This window comes from Bicyclus anynana, chromosome 9 (genome assembly GCF_947172395.1).
Source record: "Bicyclus anynana chromosome 9, ilBicAnyn1.1, whole genome shotgun sequence".
Lineage (NCBI taxonomy): Eukaryota > Metazoa > Arthropoda > Insecta > Lepidoptera > Nymphalidae > Bicyclus > Bicyclus anynana.
In genome coordinates, this window is record NC_069091.1 from 15,381,366 (window position 1) to 15,404,382 (window position 23,017).

Consider the following 23,017-nt stretch of genomic DNA (forward strand, 5'->3'; position numbering starts at 1 on the left):
ATTACACAAAGATGTTCTTTTTAATTTGTTTTCTATATAAATACCTACTAGCAAACGCCCACGACTTCGTCCGCGTAATATTTTAGTTTTTCATAAATCTCACGGGAACCATGAATTCTTCCGGAATTAAATGTGCTAATCCACAGTAAAATCTATTTCCATTCGAAACTTCCGCTAAATTGGTTCAGTAGTTCCGGCATAGTAGTAACAAACATCCATACAAAGTTTCGCGTTTATAATATTAGTAGGATTTTCGGTTTTTTAACGTTTCGTTTCCTTGAACAATCATTACAACAACATCGATTGTAAAAAACATACATACATCCGAACGTAGAACCTCCTCCTTTTTGGAAGTCGGTTAAAAAGTAAATTTACCTTTGACATCAGGGTTTTCGTTGACTAGATACACGTATACTGCCTTGCCAGTTTGTTTGGGTGTCAGACCTAAAGGAACTGCCAATCCCACCAGACCTTTGAATCTCTAGAAAAATAATAAATTATTTATTACAGTAACCACGTACCTATAAGTATTTATTGAATCACATCAATGATAATATGTAAAGGTTATAACAATATCAATAATGAAACAATGCAGACTAAATAACCATTAAATATTGCTCAACTTGCTCAATAAGCTACCTATAGGTAAGTTATATAAATAAAATATCGTAGTAAGTATAAGGGAAGTCTGAAATTGGCGTCAGTGATGAAAAAGTTTGAGAGTAAAAGGATCACTTGGTATAGACATTTTTTTTTATTCTGTATAACTTAGCCCTTGACTACAATCTCACCTGATGGTAAGTGATGATGCAATCTAAGATGGAAGCAGGCTAACTTGTTAGGAGGAGGATGAAAATCCACACCCCTTTCAGTTTCTACACGACATAGTACCGGAACGCTAGATCGTTTGGCGGTACGTCTTTGTCGGTGGTGTGGTAACTAGCCACGGCCGAAGCCTCCCACCAGCCAGACCTGGAGCAATTTAGAAAACCTCAATCGGCCCAGCCGGGGATCGAACCCAGGACCTCCGTCTTGTAAATCCACCGCGCATACCACTGCGCCAGGGAGGCCGTCAATGTCAAATACACAAGAGGAGAGAAGTCTGTGAAAGAGATTATGTATGTACCTATGAAAAAGGAGTAGATGATAAGTTGACAAATATTGATAAGTTGGTAAATAGAAGCAAATGGAAGAGATCGACGTATTTTTTCGAGTTGGTACACTTAAGTGAGATAAGGAAAAGGAGATGAAGATTGTAATATTATTATTACGTTATTTTGAAAAAATTTAAATTAAAATTATTTTGGACTATTTTTGATTATTTTGACAAAATAAGTTACTGGGAATATAATATATATTAATTAAATTATGACTATCTTTGAACTTAGAAAAAGAAGGAAAGAATAATTAGAAAAGATGCAAAACTATATAAATGAAAACAGGTATGTTAAAGAAATAAATTAGATTTAAAATAGGTATGTATCCTGTGATACAAAGACGCTTAAAAAAGATAAAGCTACTAATAAAGTAATAACTAGTAAGATGTTAGAAAAGTAAGTACGTGTATGTAGATGTAAAGAAGGAGTAATAAGTACAAAGAAGTAGTTTCATAGTATCTAAAGTGTACAAACAATATGCGTTATCAATTTATCACAATTGCGTCATATACAGGGTGTTCCGTAATTAATGCATAATATGCAAATGATATATATAGAATCCTTAGGATGACCAAGTTAGGTATATTTTTTTTCGGATAATTTCCAAAGAAATGCCAATTCCAAAGAATTTCTTTTTATTCGTACAAAGAAAAACTTGAAAAACCCAAAAAAAATTTAACTTGATCACCCTAGGGATTTTTGGAAAACTATTCAAATTAGTTTTAGATAATTAGGTGGTGTATCTACCATTTGCATACTATCCATTAATTACAGGACGGCCTGTATATAGTGTTTTTCAGATAGCATGGGTACGGCGACAATTCGTTTCACTCTTGAAAAATTGCCGCGATTCACGATACTGGCACGTATTATGAACGTCATAAGGCAACTGTCACCGTACCTATGATATTATCTGAAAAAACACTACTAATATGATGATTAAAATTAGTAAAATAACTCACGCGTCCAGCAGCTTGCATTAAATCGTCGGATTTTCCTCGCTTTAGTATTTGTATTTCAATGTTGTTGATATTTATTTTGGACAGGAAACGACCCAAATCCGTTTCCCCTGTCGGGGCTGGCCAGAGCATACCTGAGTACAGTAAAAGAATGCATTCAATTAATCAATTAATGTTTTGACTAAAAAAGTCAATGTTATGCCTAAAACATTAATTGATTAATAATTATTTATGTAACAAATTACAAATATTGAGCGTTTTCATTATTAAAAATAAATAAAGGAAATAATAGATAATCAATAGAAAAGTCAATGCGTTAAAAATCATTAAATACCTACGAGATCAAAAAACTAAATAAATTCAATATTCACGAATCAACACGCCTAAAGATGCATTTTGAAATCAGAGGTTTTCTTTTTCCCCAACGTTTTATAACAAACTTACATAGGTTGGTTTTAAAACTCACTTGTCTCTTTTATAAAACTTTTTTGTCTTTTTTTTTGTCTTTTTTATAAAACGTTTTATAAAATGCAGAGTTTTTAAAACCTGTGGGGGTTTTTAAAACATAATAGGGGTTTTCAGTTCTATACCTACCCCACGAGAACCGTTTCATAATCGATTATTATTGGCAGGTTGATTTCATGGAACATACCGTATTCATTGCAGAACATCTTGCAGGCCTCCAGTGAGAGAGCCGGCTCGGAGCTCTTTGGGTCATGCTTAGACTTGACGCATTTGCCATCGCCGCAAGACCAATGCCACGCTGGCTGCTCTTCTGTGCTTACACTGCGATCATAATATTAGAACCTTAGTACATTTCATCGTTGATGATCGTGATCTCAGACCAATTATTGTATAGGACCTGCCTCGCTAGACGTTACTTTTCTGTCAAATTATATGATCAACGATCTAATGCGATTATAAAAACTGTCTCGATGTTAAATAGTTGTAATCGTGTTCGTCGGTTAAAGAGCTCCGTAAAAATTCCTTTTTGTAAAAAGCTTTTGCCCGTTTTTTACACAATTCAATTACGAATTGTGTAAAAAACGGGCAAAAGCTTCTAGTTTAGTATAAGATACATACCAAATCTAAGCTCGTTTTCCTCAGAAAATGACAGACAATTTTGTTCGTGACTGTGAGTGCGATACAGGTCCTTCTATAATTGGTCTGATATCGTGATGGACTATGAGGTACCAAGATATTGGAGAAGCGACCCCCCACCGGAAAGCGGATTGTTGGTCGACTCCCCACTATGTGGAATGACGACATAAGGCGGTTTAGGTACGGGGAGCCGAAGGATGCAAGCGGCTCAAAACCGTGTTGATTGAAAGTGTTAGTACTTCCAAACAACACTGTTTTGAGCCGCTTATAGCCGCTATGTCCTGCTATGGACGTCCTTTGGCTAACAATGAAGATTATGACACTTCATCGTCTTTAGTCATCACCTATTTTAATGTATCACTACAGAGGCTGCCATCCTCGAGGCTCTATCTAGGATATGAAGTTATGATTTGCTTCAATGCTGGTTGTCCTAGGGTGTTCATGATCGGCTCTTTAACAATCATTATCAGATGTTAATGATAATGAATGGGATCGAAAGCCGTGACCGAGGCACAAGGGTGTAAACTGCAACTTCCCAATTCCGAGCTGATTGGAGAAAGAAAATCCATCTACTTAGCAGCCCGAACCAGGATTTGAATCTTTGTGATCCGAAGCCTCTTAATCTTTTATATTTTTTTTATTTCTTCACGTTAACGTCGAGGTAATCCACAATCACAATACAGGACATTCAGTGAGAAGACTCAGTAAAAGTCTTTGGGTATAGTGCAGTAATTAAAAAAAAACAAATACAAAAGTAAATTTAGTACAATGGATAAGAACAATAACATAAATTAGAACATTATACCTATCTACCTATTACAGGTACCTGTATACAAAGCTATAACTCGATTAATCCGTACAATTGCTAAACGGACTAATCCCAGATTTGTGTAAGGTTTCCATTAACAAGTGACAATGCTCTATTTAGAAGTTCATAAGTCAGAAGCAGTACTAGTAGATACCTATTATATACGATACGACTGACGACCTCTCTATCGTAATTATGAAAACGATGTTTATAATTGGAATGTTCTGAATTGGATTAAGAACCTCCGGAGCAGAAATAAGACTCTTTCTAAAATTCATGTCTAATCTATAAGACTTCGCTCGTGGCTAGGCTACCAACTAAGATGAATCAGTATTTTACGTACCTACTGTTACAATGGTGATAAATTTATAAAACCATTCAGGTTAGTCAGGGGCGTAGCTAGGTAACCAAGGGCCCTGGTGCAAATAAATATGGGGCCCCACTACTATCTAAACTGGTTAGGTTTTATGAAGTAAATATTAATTATATACAAATAGTAAATACATAAAAAAGCTAAACTACTTTATCATCAGCTCTTTTTCGGTTTCGAAATTTTGTAAGTTCAGTTTGATCGCGATTTTCTGGTAAGGATTCGAGGGCCCCTGAGCTTGAGTGCCCGGAGCATTGCACTGCCTAGCCTCTGAGTAGCTACGCCATTGAGGCTAGTATGATACTATGTCATCATGACCGAAGTCAAGCTCTCAATTGTTTAATTTAAAAAATAAGTAAGTAAAATATGGGTAAGTATCTATTATGAGGCATCTGAGTCCAATAGTTATTAATAATAATAATAATAATAATAATAATAATTTATTTATTCATGAGAAAGTACAGAAGGTTAGGAAGGTAGTTGTATTGTATTGCAGAATTTATCTTACAGTAATCGTAGATACTACAACCATTAGGTGAGTTTGTAGTCAAGTGTAGAGAATTATTCATGTTTCAACTGATTTAGATTAAAAATCTAGTGTATGAAATTAATAGTAGAGTAGCTCAAGATACAGCTAGGTACAATTATACATACCTAAACATTAATTAGATACTTTACTGTACTGTATTTAATAGAAATTTTATTTTAAAACATTAGGTACAATAAGAAATTATGTAATGACTAACAAGTAAATTAGAAGTGATCACAATAGTGACTTGTACTTAGTTAATTTAAATTATTTGACTGCGACCTTAACAACTTTCATATTCCGTTCGCATTTAGAACAACTTCTATTCGTAACTATGTAGGTGTACCTACCTACCTATAGAATAGAAGGTTGAGAAAGTCATTTTAGTGACTATTGCCTTAACAAGTTTATTAAAAACAATTACAATTACCTACTAGATAGGTTGTTCTTTTATAATGGATAGGCTCGTGTTTGACCAGAATATAACATGGAGGTAAGTGGGGTCTAATGTTAGCCTGTAATTCCTGTAATCGCAGGCGCATGCCGTTAATACGGTCAGGGTGTTGGGTTGGCTAATTTTTGACGCACCCATGGTCTCTCGTTGTCAAGTCCGTCCTACAACTGTTGAACTGTTGACGATAACTTTATAAGCCTTAGTTATCTGCGTTCGTCCGTGCTGTGTAAGACAGAGGAGGACCAAATTGCGAGCAGTTGGCAGGACGAGTGACATTGTCACATTATACGTCTCTGTCTCTTACCCTCGTAACCTCCTATGCCTATTTATCTATCTATCGGACACCCCTGTATTGTGCAGGTGAAGACTTACTTATGCAAATTGTCTTATACAATAAATTAACGAATTTCTATTATTTCGGTATTTTCATGAAATAAAAAGCATGTGTCACATGTCCTAAATATGCTATGTTTTGACAGCCTCCGTGGCGCAGTGGTATGCGCGGTGGATTTACAAAAGGAAGGTCCTGGGTTTGATCCCCAGCTGGGCCGATTGAGGTTTCCTTATTTGGTCCAGTTCTCCGAAAGGGGAGTGGATTTTGATCCTACTCCTAACAAGTTAACCCGCTGCCATCTTAGACTACGTACCTATTAATAAAATAAAATAAAAATAGATCACTTACCATTGCAATACAAATAATAAGTTGACAACGCAGAACACAATACTGTGACGCCACATGTTGTGAACCTGAAAGAAAAGAAAATAAATATTAATGAATTTTATTAATTTGCCAAAATACACGTGACCTTGACCAATATGGATTTATGTGTGTTTGTATATGTGTAATTCGTATACTTCTTTAAAAAAAAACTTGAGAAATTTCAACGTTGCCAGTTCCTGTTTTTTTTTTATTCTCTAGTAGGCATTTTTTTCATTCTAGGTGGGCAACTGCTCATATTATGTAGAACGCAAGGGTTAATTAATGATGCAAAAATTATTCTAGAGATTTGATTATGATAACAGAAAACACTGACTACTCATGGCTACTCTATACGAGTATATTCATTGTCAACAAAAATGCTCATACAAAAAGTTCAATGTGGTTCGAATGGAGAACAAAAAAAAATCGAACGTTCTTGACTTCTCGCTGTCCAATAGAAGATAGAAGGGGTATACCTAGATTGTAGAGTTCCTAAACTATCCATACTTAGTATGGATAGTTAGACAAACTAAGTACCTAAGTTAGGAAGATATTAAAAAATTATAAAAGTGACTATTTACATTTGTTTATTTTAATTCGTACGGTTTACGTACGACTAGTTTCTTCCAAAAGTCACAGATACAGTGTCGTAACTGTAGATTATTAATAGATACCGTGAAATCCGAATTCATTGAATGGGACCCCAGAGAAATACATTTTTTTTAATGGTCTCATCGCCCGGTCCGGGAGCCTCTTTGATCCGTGGGCACTTGGCATTCTGACTGCCAATGAAGCAACTTACCGGTTTAATCGTTATTTCTGATGACAACGAACCCTAAACCTACGAGCTTGTATGAAAGGATTGAAGAAAATAGGATAAGCAAGGGATATATGCAAAGAATTTTAGCAAGTGAGAGACTTGGTTTCTGCTAACGGGAATGAGACGTGATAGTATGTACCTATCTGATGACAAAGATAGCAGGTACCTATGACGGCCTTTGTAATCATTTTCTCGGCAGAAAAGTTATTGTGGGACACAAGAATAGATAAAAGCGAAAAAAAATTACAGAACAAAATCTTAATTACAGGATCCTTTACTAAAGCATCAAAATCAGACTAGTATTTTTGGAGATGGCAACATTGGTTTGTACAAACATCCTCAACCGCATTAAAACCGCCTTATGCGATGTAGACACTAATAGATAAATTACACCAAAAAGCAAAAAAAATATATCTGATCGGTTTGAAGACGGTGCCAAGCTAGATCTGTTTCATCTTTTCCGAAGATTACTTACTCGTACAAGAGAAGTTATCTTATCACAGCGGATAAATTGTTTGATGATAAAACAACATCAAAACCTATTTAGATAATACTAACGGACGCCCGAGACTTCGTCCGAATGAAAAACAATGTTTTCCTAAGTATAAAACTTCCTTTTGAATTACTTAATCCATTAATAAAAACCGCATTACAATACGTTGCGATTTTACAGCGACTTTGTCTTATACTATGTATACCTATCTTAAGAACTACGCCTGTTTTAACTGCCAACTAAAGGGCCAAGCCATCCTCCTTGCAGGCGGGATAATGCAGGTTGACGATAATATTTGACTTTTCACGATCATTATCAAATGATAATGATGGGGTCGGCTAACATGGTATCCCAGGCATGGAGTCCAAAATCTCAACTTCGAGCTGAACTTTTTATTACTAAAATTTTAGGTAAGTAAGTAGATGACGTTCGTGGCAGGACAAACTCGGATTAGCGACTTTTACATAAAACAGGTGTCAATAAAATATTAATGACAATTTAATGAATCACCCATTTAAAATGGTCTACCCATTAAAACGAGGTCGATAAACTCTTTGAAGTCTCTAATCACAAGGCTTATTATCTAATCCAAATACGTACCTAACTATTTTTTTTTCTTTACTAGTTTGCCCTTGACTACAACCTCACCCGGTGGCAAGTGAAGATGCAATCTAGGATGGAAGCGGGCTAAATTGTTAGAAATTCGGTTTCTACACGGCATCGTACCGAAACGCTAAATCGTTTGGCGATACGTTATTGTCGGTAGGGTGGTAACAAGCCACGGCCGAAGTCTCCCACCAGCTAGATTGATTTTAATAAGGTGTTGCAATAATCTAGACCAAATAGTATTTTACTTCATAGATAATTTAATAGGTATAATAGTAGGTTATTTATATTTCAATATAGAAACAAATCAAATTCTTTCATACTGCACTTTCGTGGTGGATTCAGGAAATTCAGCCCCCTGCCCATAACTAGACTTCCTTCAAACAGCCAATTTTGTAATAGGCAAATGAAGCCTTTTTATTTAATATCCCACTCGGGGATGTTCGCTAAAGAAAATAATTCATCATCAAAACAACTAAGTAAATTAAAATCGATTCAGCTCATCCTTTCGAGAGCTACAATAGAATCCGAAGACAAATAAACAGAGTTACGACAAACTTTTAACAAAATACAAATTAATCAGAGTACGTACCAGACAGTGGCGTAGCTAGATAACGAAGGGCCCTGGTGCAAATAAACAAATGGGGCCTCACTGGATAGGTTTTATCAAGTAAAAATATTAAATATAAACAATTAAACAAATATAAAAGTGCCAAGCTACTCAGCTCTTTTTTTTTCAAGTTGAGTTAAATTGCGATTTTCTGGTAAGGATTTGAAGGCCCCGGGACATTGTACCGCTACGCCATTGGTACCATAGGCACTAGAGTACCAACAAACTAGAGTAGGTACCTATTACACAACAAGAATAAAAAGTTTATAAAACTGTAATTCGAGTACAGTAGATAGATAGATTGAATTTTTTTTAAGGAAGTGGGATTTACAATGTAAAATCGTCTAACATTATATTGTAGAAGAAATTAAAAATAATATCTATGTCACTCGGGGCTTAAAAAACGAATCGATAGTCAATATAGATATAAAAACCTACAACGTATTCTTCTAAATCGGATGAAAAAACGACGAGTTTCGGCGTTATAGAGGAACATACACACATATTGCTAAAATCTTCTGCCTACCCTTCCTTTTCGATTCGCCGTAGTCGGGTAATAACCAACTGGGCATCCTTCATCGGTTTCTTATAAAAAAAATCCTAATTTAGTAAATAAAACTTAATACATACCTCAGGAATTTAGAGCGTCCACGCTCTCCCACGAATATCGACACAGTGACGAGTGAAGTTGAAGAACAAAACAAATATAATTTTCCCGCCTAACTAGCGTCCAAGTTTGTAAACAAGTTCTGCAGACGATATTTTTTTTTGCCTGTTATTAATGATCAGTTATGCAAATGTGCCGTTCTTTAACTGTTGTCAGATTTAAATTGGTCTTAAAGCAAAAGAATGATACAATTATAATAATTATTGAATGGGGATGATGACTAGGTTGGAATATATTGATTTTTATGATACATTTGGATAAATAGGGTCAATATTAACTAATTTATAAATAAAAAGCAAAGATTGTCTGGATATTTGCAAAATAAATGAGATTATAAAATTTCAAAAACTATTAAATTTTTTTTATCGTAATTAGATAAAAATTTATACAGTTTTAGCTTCCTTACATTAAATGTGACATTTTTTAATAAATGAACTATAAACATAAACGCACAAATAACAAAGATATTAGTAATTTTGTTTGAACGCGCATACAAATCTAACGATCATTACATTGCCTATGACGTCATTTTTTCGAGCCATTTTGTATGGAGCGTTTTTCAGGGATCCGCGGCAGCGCCGCAAATCTGACTCTTTAAATCCCTGTAGCTCCGAAAGTAATGATCGCAGACACCCTGTTCCTTTTACAAAATTGCTTTACTATTACTATACTCTTAATTTATATACAATTTAAAAAACTGTCATCATCCCTATTATTTTTCAAACAGTGGTCACCATAGATTTACGATTTGGTACAAGTACCTATAATTCTATGGTGGTCACTTACTTTCTAATTTATTTCTAGGACTTATCTACTTTAGGTAATGTTGATAATTTCACTAAAGTAACCAAAAAACAATAAACAATTTATTTTATTTTATTCTATTTTAATTTTTAAATCAATTGAGTAGTTATAAATAAAGTTAATAACAGTTAGAGAGTCCAATTTCTTATCGGATCCACATTGAGGTGAGGCCTTTGATTTGATATCAAAAGATAAACTATTTGAACGATATCCAAGGTTTTTTTTATTAGAGTGTTACTGTAACTAAATTAGAGTGTAAAAGTATTTAATACTATTATATAAAGTACCTCATACCGTTACAACTAATAAAATATATCAAAAAACTAGAATGCTTTAAAAAAAAAGACTACAAAGCCTGGTATTCGAATCTTCTCATACAAAATAAAAAAAACAAAATGACAACTGCTTAAAATGACATTGACAACGACATTCGGTTTGATTTTGACTTTGACATGAGAAGAGAAGTATTACTTATCCCATAAATGTTTGTACTTTGTAATTTGTATTTTGTAAACAAAATCTCACTTACCTTAGTGTATAAGTGTAATTTAAATTCACTAGTAAAAAATGGATCCCGCACTGCTCCGAGAACGCGAAGCGTTTAGGAAAAAGGCACTCGCGACTCCGAGGTATGTCACATATTTGTTAGACACTTGTGTGGAACCGATCAACCGACTGAACGTGGACTAGCCCCTTCACTAGCTTTAGCAATTACCAATTACTTTCCCTCCTCTCGCTCCCTCCCGCGGTATCGCGGATACCGTGATATCCTTATTAAGGGCCCGCCTACGATTATTATCTTATATTTAGATCGTAAAATGGATATTTTCAAGCATTTGTATTTACTTGCAAGAAAAAAATTAATGTATGAGCAGTATGTGCTCACATTACGGAAATAATTATAGTTATGTCCATTGTGCAATATGTAAACAAACTCACGAATTTGTTATTAGTATATTAATTAAGACACAATAATATACGAAACATAGACTAGATAGTTAAAAATTGGATTTAATTAGATATAACTATTTTCAAGGTCTGTTTACATTTAAAGTTTTTCATATAACCAATTACTGTTGGTACCTGTAAAATAATACTTCTCAAATAAAGAATGCATTTCTTTCAATATATTTATTTATATAATAAATATAAATATAACTTGCTTATAGACCTTGGCCTCTCTAGAAGTGCAACTAGTGCTATATTGGAATGAGGATCCAAAGCTGCTCTAATAGGATCTTTTGGCTATGTGAGGCGAACAACACAAGCAGACAAGGGGAGTGTTGATCAATTGTCAAGGAATTCCTTAACCCTACATCCAGTAGTCACAAGTCCTGGACTTTGACCTGCACTATGAATCTGTGGAATGCTAAGATATTTGTCTCAATTAAATAAAGTAATTAAAGTCATAAAATCAATAACATTTCTAAAACTCATCATATTTCATTTAAACTAAAACTTTACTTTATTATGTTTAATTGCAGTGTTGAAAAGAAAAAGAAAGATGAGTCGCCTTACAAAGATGACAGCAAGAAGAAATCCAAATCCACTAGCTCAAGCAGCGCTGCACCAAAACTTGATGCATCCAGGTGAGGGAGAGAACTGGCAAAATCACAGCTGTTACTAGCATTGCCAACCGTGCTATAATATATAATATTGTACTATTGTACTATATTATATTATTATAATTATTACTATACAGGAAGAAAATTTTTTTAGTGCGGATATTTTTATATTTTGTACATAAACAAAATTTAATGATCACGTATTTTTTCTTTTTTTTTTAACTCAAAAATAACAAAATTATCGTTAGCTAAAGTTATTTACTTTTGAACAGAATTTTAGGGTCACCCTATTGTGCGTTTATTTTATTTTCGTTTGATACCTAAAGAACGTCACCAGATCACTTTTAAGCTGAATATATCATGTTTAGTAATAATATGTACATTATTTTGTTATTTTAGAGACATAAATTAAAAAAAAAATTACATAAAATGTATCGAACTGTTTGTAGATTTATATTCTATTAATGATACAAAACCACGAAAAAAAATATCCGCACTAAAGACCGAATCACCCTGTATATCAGGTCTGTGTACTATACACTGTTGAAGAAATATATAGTACACAAAAATACTATACTTTCAACACTGAAATGTAACCAACATAATTTTTATTTTAAAACTTTATGTACATTAGTTTTTGACATGCAATAGCATCAAGCCTGTCCAAACTTGTCCATCTTACTGAGTTCCAAAATTAACTAATTAGAAAAACAATTGCAATGAAAAGGGGACAATCTTATTTTAGACAAATAAATCTTGAAAAATGCAACAAGATACCTACATTGTTTTTTTTTTAAATAAATGTTGATTTTTTGCTTATTACATAAAACACTATATTTTATTTAAGTGTACCATATTTTTTTATAGCTAAATCTGAAAAATACTTTTTTTTCTGAAAAAATGTTGGCAACCATAGCTGTAACTCCAAAGTTGAGGTCCCATTGCTTTCCTTTAGCATGATTGTATTAAAATCTATCTATGTTCTATATTTTAAAGAAGAAAGATTTGTTTGAATTGAATAGGCTTTGAAAGTACTGGAGCTATTTGAAAATCTATTTCACTATTAGAATCTTACATTAAGTTTCCCTGATGAACATAGGTTATATTTTAGTTTTACCTTGTATAGGCCTGATAGCCCAGTGGAAATTATGTCTGCCTCCAATTCCGGAGGGTGTGGGTTTGAATCATCCACCTCCAACTTTTCAGTTGTGTGCATTTTAAGTAATTGAATATCACGTGTCAGACGATGAAGTTTCTGAGTTTTATTTAATTTTCAGTTACAAAACCATGGCGGGCAGTTCCTCCTACCGCTTTGGAGTGCTCGCCCGCATCGTCAGGCACATGAGGTCGAGGCATCAGGATGGAGACGACCACCCCCTGAGCCTCGACGACATTCTGGATGAAACTAACCAGCTGGATGTCGGCAGTAAAATTAAACAGGTTAATTTTATCAAAATCTTTATGGACAAAATATTCAGAAAGTTCTGTAGTTTAGAACATAGATCCAAAATTTAGTTACTACATTTAATCCACTGATTGGTTATGCTTATTTATTCATATATTTATTTAAAATAAAACATACATAAAATAAAGTAAAGGGTTGGTAAAACCACTCTGCAGAGAGGCCCAAGATGGGCAACAAGAAATATTGAGATAATATTGACTACATATACGATATATTATAAATATTTTATTTCGTCCCATCGCAACAGAGATAGTTGTGTTGTCTCTTTAGTTGGGATAGAATGACAGAAAAAATTATACATAAGCTAAATTCTTGAGCCCTTAGACTTTTAGAATGCTCAATGATGTAGTAGTTATTTATTGTAAATTGCAGATAGAACCATAATTTGTCTGAGCAAAGCAGCATTATGTTTTATTAAAAAAGAAGAAATTATTTCACTTGAATGTCTATTTGCCCGGGCTAATTATTAACCAAATGGTGTATTTTTCAGTGGTTACAGACAGAAGCGTTACAAAATAATCCTAAAATAGAATGCACAATGGACGGAAAGTACATATTCAAGCCTGTATACAAAATCAAAGATAAGAAATCATTACTAAGGTATGTCAAATTTGGCAATCAATAATTAATTTTTTATTAAGTAGCATGAAGAGTTATAGCCAAACCACGACGTCCGGTGGCGATCAGCGGGCTTATTACGTACGTCAAAATTCAAAAAATTCAAAATTCATTTATTTCAAGTAGGCTCAGTTTAAAAGCATTTTCGAAAGGTCAGTTTGTCAGTGTAACATTCAAATAAATGACTCATCATTAAATGGATTTTCATTGTATTTTCGTTTCTGTGATGATCTGTTGTAGTTATTACAACGAAATAACCTTGACTACTCCAGTTTACATCAAGTGGCAATGATATTTCAACGAAATTACGTAAATACCAGTTTTAAATGTTGCTACTACTACTATACTAATTCCACTTTACATAAAAATACGAATAATTCTTAATCTGAATGTTTTTTTTTTCCATTACAGGCTTCTCAAACAGCAGGATTTAAAAGGTCTGGGAGGGATATTTCTAGAAGACGTCCAAGAGTCACTGCCACACTGTGAAAGAGCACTCAAAAACTTAGCACAAGAAATACTTTACATCACGAGGCCTACAGACAAGAAGAAGATATTGTTCTACAACGACAAAACTGCCACTCTTGATGTGAGTTGAATCAAACTTCAAGGATATGTTCGAGATTGGGCCCACTTTTCAGAATGATACAGCAATGAAAAATGTACTAAAAATTTTATATAACTTACTAGATTACTCCATTAGAATCTTAGCTGAAATAATATTCACCAACAGGGAAAAAAGCTGATTTCATTATTTTCATTTTAAAAATGCAGTCCTGTAGTCACAAGTTCAGGACTCTGCTCGGACTTTTTCTCTGTACCATGCGATGGACCCGGCATCCGCACGGTGAATCCGTGGAATGCTAAGATATTTGTCTCTCTATTTAACTAGATCCTTATTTATACATCGTAATATTATCATCTCCATATACTTTTATACCAGGGATCCCTTTTAGTAAAATCCTACTAGAGCAGCTATAGATATCCAATCTACCATAAAACTTGCTGCATTTCTACTGAGGCCAAGGTGAAGTTTGATTTTAATTTCCGTAGGTCGATGATGAATTCGTGAAACTATGGCGAGCCACTGCGGTGGATGCGATGGACGACGCCAAAATTGAGGAGTATCTGGAGAAGCAAGGCATCAAGTCGATGCAGGACCACGGGCCCAAGAAACCCATCGCACCCAAACGGAAGAAGGTCTCGCAGAAACGACGCACTTTCAAGAAACCAAGAGACAACGAACATTTGGCAGATGTGCTGGAAACGTATGAGGATAATACGTTGACTCAGAAAGGTGTTAGCATTAAGTGAAATATATTAGCTGAGTAAGTCCATCTTTTGTTTTAGTATATCAGACTTGCGGACGTCCGCGACTTAGTCCGCGTGAAGCTCGATGTATACTTTCAACTACCTTTACCCTACCCCTACACCTACCCTACCCTTACCTTAAAAAATCGAATAACTTCGTGTAAAATTTTGCTAATTGCATTTTTTGCATTGCATCAGTATCGATCACTAATCACCCCCTGATAGTTATTTTAAATATATCGCATGTACAGAATTGACCTCTCTACAGATTTATTATAAGTAAAGATTATCGCCTGCCAAAAAAAGCCAAGAATTGTTTGTGTATGTAAACAATAATATTATGCTTATGGCTGTTTTGGACCTGACAGCGCATATATTAAAAGCATTGCATGACCCCCGAAAGCCATGAAATTATCTAGAATAAAGACCATTATGCCAGAAATTCTTTCTATCATCATTATGTGAACTGGATCAATGAAAATTGTTTATTTTTATTCCAATATAAACAATCGGATTTACATGTCTCAATTTTCCCACCACAAATTTCCTCATTAAACAAAGTTAAGAACGCTCGATTAAGTCTTCAATATTCTCTTTCACGCTTTCATTTGTGACCCACTTTCACCCCCAGAACTTTTAAATGGTTTAACCGATTTTCATCAAACATATCTAGGAACACTCGCTCATAAGTCACCTTTAATAAAAAAAAAACTAAATTGAAATCGCTTTATCCTTTCGGGAGCACAGACAGACAGAAAGACACGTATCTCTTTTTGCGTCGGGGGTTAATAATAAACAGGCAATTTTGGATCTGCCACTTACGTATGAAATATTATCGCCTACAGAAAACATTACTGCAATTCTTAATCAATACAATACTTAGAATTATTCTGTAGTAACTCATTAGTTTCCCAAAATATTAATTTATACTCTAAATGAGAATTTTAAAAAGCCAGTTATAATTTAAATAAAAATTTTATGAGTGTTGATTCTACTTTTATCGTCGCACTTTCAGTTTTAGTTCAACAGTTAAGTTGCAACAGTAAGCAACAGTTGATAAAGACTTTTCAAGTTACAGTAGGTACTGTAACTTGAAAAGTCTTTATCAACATATTCCTAAATACTTCTGATACTTAATTAAAATTACTTAATAATAATAATATAATAAGTATACAAAAAATATTATGTTAATCTTAGATTTAATAGTAACTAAAGTCTTTCGAGACTGAATTGTTATCGCCGCGTTGGCCGCTTTTAAATTTACATGATTTTAAAAAATAGTGTAGGAAATAGTAGTCTGTGACGGATATGACGTCGCTTGATCTCGTGTTGGCTTCAGTTCAGTGGCGTTCGAGCCGTCCACATCTCTTGTTGTGTAATTCTTTATGGGTTACTTGGAATAGGCGGGGAGAATGACTTGAGTGGAAAAGAGGAGTGTTTGTTAACAGTCAAAGGTACCTTTAAGCCAACACACAACGTTCACAAGTGCGTGACTTCACTCAAGGTCATTCTCTGCCATTCTGGGGTCTTATTTTGATCACAGTTTGATTTGTTAATTAAGTTGTCCTGACATTTGTCAGGACAACTTAGTTATGCATCATAAACTTTGTTCAACATAAGTTTTCTTATTTTTGTAATCACCTTTGAGTCTGCTAAAAGAATGCAGAGAACGGCAGACAACGTAACAGACAATGTGTACTCAAGTGTTTTAATAAGAAGTAGATAATACTTTAATCAATTTGATATTATGCTATAAACAATAAACATATGAGCGAACATCAGCATGTACGAGTATACTTCATAATTACAGTAATATCAACTTTAAATGAGCTCTTTTACGTGTTCCTCAGTACTCAACACTTCGTCAACATCGAAATTATTTGTTTTAAAATACACTTCTATCTCATGAAGAGTCTTACCCTTCGTTTCCGGCATACGTACATAAAAGAAGGCGAGACAGATGCACATGATGACTACATTTAGTAGAAACAATCCGTGATACCCCATCCAGCCGACTAAATAAGGAAATATCAGCAAATACAAAAATACAATGCCAATTATAGGTGACGCTACTAAAAAGCAATACAACTTTAGTTCCAGTGGAAACATTTCTCCTAACAATATGTCCATAACGGGGTATGGGCCGGCGTGTGTCACAATGAAATACAGAGCCAGTAGAATCACGATGATCCATTGAAAATAAGACTCGCCGTTTTTGTAATAGAGACACGCGCTCAGAGTTATCAATATCGCGTTAGCCGCCAACCCCGACGAGAACAGCAACACGCGAATCGGCATCTTCCTTATTAAAAAGCAAGAAATGCACGTTCCTAAAAAAATGAAACCGTCCACCACACAAGTGAACAGCAAAACGTCGGATGTTCCCGTCACTTCCTCTAGCACAACAGTTGCTAAGTTGCTGAAAACCACTTTCCCAGCCGCCGTGTAGAATGTGTATATGACACCAGTCATCAATATCAATTCCCAAAAATATCTTTTCTTGAATGCCAAAAAGAGTTTCTGAAATATGTGATTCGTGTTCATCTCGCTGGCTACTTTCTGTTTGTTGATCTCTATTTTTATCAACAGTTGGAGCTCATGTTCAGCACTTGCGTCGGATCCGTTGAGTTTTCTGAATGAGCGCTCACATTCCTCGAATCGGCCTTTTGAGGCCAACCAATGAGGGCTTTCCACCCAAAAGTACGGTAGCACCATGTGAACAGTGGATAAAACCACTCCCACTAAAGCTAAAGTTCTCCAATGGAACAGTACTCCAAGTACGTGACCCAATCCTATACCAAATGTCGGTGTTAACATCAGTACCACGCTGAGATGAAATCCCCTTGATTTATATGACGTATATTCTGCAGCAGCTACTATACACAGTATAAATAACGGTCCACATCCAAGGCCACTGATGAACTTAGCCCACATGAAGGCTGCAAATGTCTTCGCATAGTATAAAATGGTCCAACTTATAACCAGTGGTATTGAACAAATGATGAAGCACCACCTCCGACCCAGTTTGTCGCCCAATACGGGAAGGTACAGGAGTCCAAATGTAGAAGAAAGTGTCAAGAAGGCAGCTGAAAAGAAAATTAAGTTGTTGAAAAACAGTTTAACACATCTAACAAGCTACCATCTTTTTCGTGCCTTCTCTAGCATTTAAATGGGATACCAACCGATAAATACATAAAACATTTTAAGGAGAATTAGAAAAATAAGAAACTTTCATCTGCTATTTTCATCTCCAAGATTTACTTACAAGAATAGTAATTTAGGAGCTTATACAAAAAACTTGAGAGGTGTGAAGGGAACACAGAACGAAGTTCGCTATCGCTGTCGCGATAGCTGTCATCGCTACAATACTAACCGGCATTTTTACCCTCCTTACGCAGTCGGGTAAAAAATGCCGGTTCAACTTTTGATCTACATTTTTTTGTGTCTAGCCCTCTTTCGCAACACGCGATAAGGAACTTTTGTACCAAAACTCTTTATAGAATCTTCAAAGTTCAGCGATTTAGCCTTGAAAAGGCAGCTTTAATTTCTTATTTAAAATAGTATCTATTGATTGTAGGTATATGGATAGACTAATGCGTAAGTAGTAAGTACCTATTCCAAACATAAGTTTCGTTTTGTTGGTTGGGCAAAAAACTGTCAGAAGCGTATAAAAATTAATAAATATTATATTTTGATAACAAACACACCTATTAAAAATATTTGCCCTTCACTGAGTATGATGCCTTCATCATGTTTCTGCAAAGCGCCGACCATGCCGGCTGTGTGACCCTGCGTAAAACCCCATGACAGAGTCGTCCAATTCAGTGTTACCATCGCTAGGAGCTGAAACATTGTGTCGTCATCATCACCATCACCATCATCACCGTCATCATCACCGTCATCATCACCATCATCATCATCATCATCATCATCATGTCGTCATCATCATTATCATTATTAGCTGATGGACGTCCACTGCTGAAATAGGCACAGAATACATACATATGTATACGACATAATAGGCCTTTTATAAGAATTTCCAAATACGAGTAGCACTTTCCGTAAGTATCATATTTTAACCGACTTCAGAAAAGGAGGAGGTTTCTAAATTCGAGTCTTTTTTTATATTTTGAATAATTCTTCTTTTGTTTCAAAGGGTATACTCCTGAAATGCTCCCATTGTCATCATGTGAGGATCTGATGATGGGATCCTAGAGAAATTGAGGGGAACTTTCAAAAATCGTAAGAGTACATAGTACACACAACGTAACAGGCGTTCAATATTTTTTCCACTTAGCACTTTAAAGCACTACAATTCAATGAAGGTCTGGAGTCGACCTGACGATGGATCTAAACACAGACTTTGTATTGATGAGGACTTTCCACCTAGATGGGTTGTGACTATCATTAGGGTTCTGAACACGAATGACAGGTAAAGGAACTCCTCAGCGGTTTAAAGTAGCTACCTTGTGTTTGACCTAATCGATTTGTATTCATTTTTTTTTTATTCTTTACAAGTTAGCCCTTGAGTACAGTCTCACCTGATGGTAAGTGATGACGCAATCTAAGATGGAAGCGGGCTAACTTGTTAGGAGGAGGATGAAAATCCACACCCCTTTCGGTTTCTACACGGCATCGTACCGGAACGCTAAATCGCTTGGCGGTACGTCTTTGCCGGTAGGATGGTAACTAGCCACGGCGGAAGCCTCTTACCAGCAAGACCTAGACCAATTAAGAAAATCTCAATCGGCCCAGCCGGGGATCGTACCCAGGAACTCCGTCTTGTAAATCCACCGCGCATACCACTGCGCCACGGAGGCCGTCAAAATTCGTTTTTATTGATGAGAACTTTCCACGTAGGTGGGTTGTGACTGTCATTATGGGTCTGTTGATGAAAAGGAAGGAAGCTAAAGGAACTACTCAACGGTTTACAGCAACTACTTACCATGTGATTGGGCTTGATTAATTTGTATTTATGAGAACTTTCCTAGATGGATTGTGACTGTCATTAGGAGTCTGATGATGAAGACGAAGGTCAGGTATTGGAACTCTTCAACGGCTTAGAGTATCTACCTTTTCCATTCTTTTTTTTTAATACCATTCTTACATGGCTTGCATTTAATACATCACCGGGTTAGCACCGCCCTCAAAGTGATCAGCAGGTAGTGATATGATGTTATTTTTTGCTTTTTAGTTGGTACGATTTATATTTTGAAATCGGTTGTAAATGTTTTTAAATTATTGTTGTGTGTGATAACTTTCGGGGGCGAAAGAAAAACCAGCAAAATCTCTATAACTATAAACTGTTTAGTGACGGAAGTCGTACAAGTTTACCCATCATCATCATTCACCATTATCAACCACCCATATTCGGCTCACTGCTGAGCTCGAGTCTCCTCTCAGAATGAGAGGGTTTAGGCCATTATTAGACCGCCACGCTGGCCCAATGCGGATTGGCAGACTTCACACACGCAGAGAATTGAGAAAATTCTCTGGTATGCAGATTTCGTCACGATGGTTTTTCTTTACCGTTTGAGACACGTGATATTAAATATTTTTTTATAAATTATTATAGTTCAATATTCTTTACAAAATAACTTTCTATAAGAGGGATAATTTTGAATTATAGATTCCTGTAACTTACCTTGGACCACATTTTTCGTTGATTGATCACCCTTACAATTTAAACAGGTGAACGTGCGAAATAAACTGCACTAACTGAAAACGAAAATATCAATAAACATAATTATAGCGTGTAAGTAATATAAATAATATGTAATTATTAAATGTTTACATATATAAACCGGCCAAGTGCGTGTCGGGCCACGCGCAGGGTAGGGTTCCGTAGATTAAGTTAACACTTTAATCCCTTTTGTACAAAAATATTGATAACCATACCCCACACTATGGGATAGACTATAAAAAATTCATCCTCACTTTGCATGTAAGGAAATTTTATAGACGAAATTTCGTCTTTCTGATCCCATACCTATATGGGTTTTAACAAATTCTGAGTTATCTGTATAGTTACTGACAACTTTATCTTTTTAATTAACAACGGAATTAGTACGGAACGGATTATTTTCGATTACCAACGTTTTTAAGTTGGTCGACTATTACTCTTTAAATAGCAATTGCTAATTAGCCGCTATAGTTTTCCTTATAGTTTCATTATATATCCTACTTTTGTAAATTTTTTTGTGTCTACTACCTATCCATAAATAACCGTTTGGCCGGTAGATGGTGGGGACCCTTGACTCTTAACAAAAAGTAGCTCATATAGGTACCTAAGCTTAATATTTTACAAACGGATCCCTAAATCGAAAAATATTGGGACAAGACCCCTTATATCTTTTAAGGACATATCCAACGATATCCCATACTAAATAAACTGAAATAAACGAGTAAAAAATAATTCATCCCAACTTTACACGTATAAAAAAATATTTTTCTAGATTTTTTTTACGACTGTTCACTTTTTTAATGTACCTTGGGACCCCAGAGAAGAAGTAAATGCACTTAAGTCTGAGAATCCGAATCCGAATGTAAATATGTATATTTAAAAATAACTGGCAAATATAAAACTTTCACCTCTCTAGCTTGCGACAATGCGACAACAATGGTGCGTTTGCTGCATAAAACCAGAGATTAATTTATACATTGGTTTCTTTTTATTCAGTGTATATTAGACTAAATGATAAAAGAAAACAATGCTTTGTCTTCATTCGACTTTCTTCGTCGCTGCAATTCATCACCTACTGCATAAACTGAATTTTAAAATATGAGAATGATTAATTTAATGATTAAGAATGATTTTTATAATTTACAAATCATAAAAATCATAAGAATTTAAACCATACTCAGGTCTACACTACAACTTTGGATTTTGTGAAAAAAATACACGATACCACCAAAACATATAATTGCATAAAACATTTCCACTTCACAGAAATTAAAACATACATTTTTACATCATAACAAATATCGTCTTGTTAAAAAGTACTTAATCATATTATTTTATCAAAAACCGAGGCTAATCGTAAATTCGTAAAAATGGCGTAAAATAATTTTTAAAAGCTACGCTTATTTTCCTATTGCATTTCTTTACATGTTCGTAATACACTATTTTGTAATCCTCATGATCAACCCTTTAATTTGATACCCATATTGCAGTATTATTATTTTTTTTACATCAGTCTTTAGCGTCTCACAGACGTCGTGTTTGTTTTTTAAACGTAACCTATCTAAGAATAATTGAGTTATCACGACAAATCCAACAATATCTTAATTGTATAAATTCGTTCAGCGGTTTGGAAGATCTGATAGGTATAAATAAAAGAATATTACAGACATACAAAATACGCGCAACAAACATAACCCTTCTTGGCAGAGTACCTAATAACGAGATAACGAGCGACGGACAACTTAACAAACAATGTGATATAAATAAGCAATTGATAATATTTGATATTATACTTTAAATACATCAGCGGATCATAACAACTACAACATAACAACTTTAAATAAGCGACTTTACGTGTTCCTCAGTACTTAACACTTCGTCAACATCGAAATTATTTGTTTTAAAATACACTTCTATCTCATGAAGAGTCTTACCCTTCGTTTCCGGCATACGTACATAAAAGAAGGCGAGACAGATGCACATGATGACTACATTTAGTAGAAACAATCCGTGATACCCCATCCAGCCGACTAAATACGGCAATATCAACAAACTCAAAAATACGGTGCCAATTAATATGGGTGATGCTAATAAAAAGCAATACAACTTTAGTTCCAGTGGAAACATTTCTCCTAACAATATGTCCATAACGGGGTATGGGCCGGCGTGTGTCACAATGAAATACAGAGCCAGTAGAATCACGATGATCCATTGAAAATAAGTTTCGCCGTTTTTGTAATAGAGACACGCGCTCAGAGTTATCAATATCGCGTTAGCCGCCAACCCCGACGAGAACA

General features: G+C 34.9%; 2 protein-coding genes across 3 annotated transcripts in view; one reads left to right on the forward strand and one right to left on the reverse strand.

The window, feature by feature from the left end:
• The window catches only part of LOC112049569 (chitooligosaccharidolytic beta-N-acetylglucosaminidase), a 34,519-nt gene extending 23,772 nt beyond the window's left edge, over positions 1-10,747 (reverse strand). Inside the window, exons 1-5 of one of the 2 annotated variants that reach the window (XM_024087512.2) lie at positions 10,608-10,747; positions 6,061-6,125; positions 2,769-2,902; positions 2,120-2,250; positions 376-481 (exon numbers count right to left, since the gene is read on the reverse strand). In XM_024087512.2, the coding sequence (XP_023943280.2) occupies positions 376-481; positions 2,120-2,250; positions 2,769-2,902; positions 6,061-6,116 (427 nt within the window). In that variant the 5' untranslated portion in view covers positions 6,117-6,125; positions 10,608-10,747. Of the gene's footprint in view, positions 1-375; positions 482-2,119; positions 2,251-2,768; positions 2,903-6,060; positions 6,126-9,237; positions 9,413-10,607 lie in introns of those variants that run through there. The other variant, XM_052883595.1, reaches the window with a different exon arrangement.
• Positions 10,566-15,061, forward strand: LOC112049570 (transcription initiation factor IIE subunit beta). The gene is made up of 6 exons (XM_024087514.2): positions 10,566-10,707; positions 11,563-11,667; positions 12,921-13,083; positions 13,599-13,708; positions 14,138-14,315; positions 14,780-15,061. Exons 1-6 carry the CDS (start codon positions 10,646-10,648, stop codon positions 15,038-15,040), a joined length of 879 nt encoding a protein of 292 aa, XP_023943282.1. The 5' UTR covers positions 10,566-10,645; the 3' UTR covers positions 15,041-15,061.
• The last annotated feature ends 7,956 nt before the right edge of the window (positions 15,062-23,017 follow it).

Coding starts and splice junctions, on each gene's coding strand:
- LOC112049570 (XM_024087514.2), top strand. CDS start 10,646: ATGGATCCCGCACTGCTCCGAGAACGCGAAGCGTTTAGGAAAAAGGCA. Junction 13,084..13,598: donor TCGGCAGTAAAATTAAACAG/GTTAATTTTATC, acceptor TGTATTTTTCAG/TGGTTACAGACAGAAGCGTT. Junction 14,316..14,779: donor ACAAAACTGCCACTCTTGAT/GTGAGTTGAATC, acceptor TAATTTCCGTAG/GTCGATGATGAATTCGTGAA.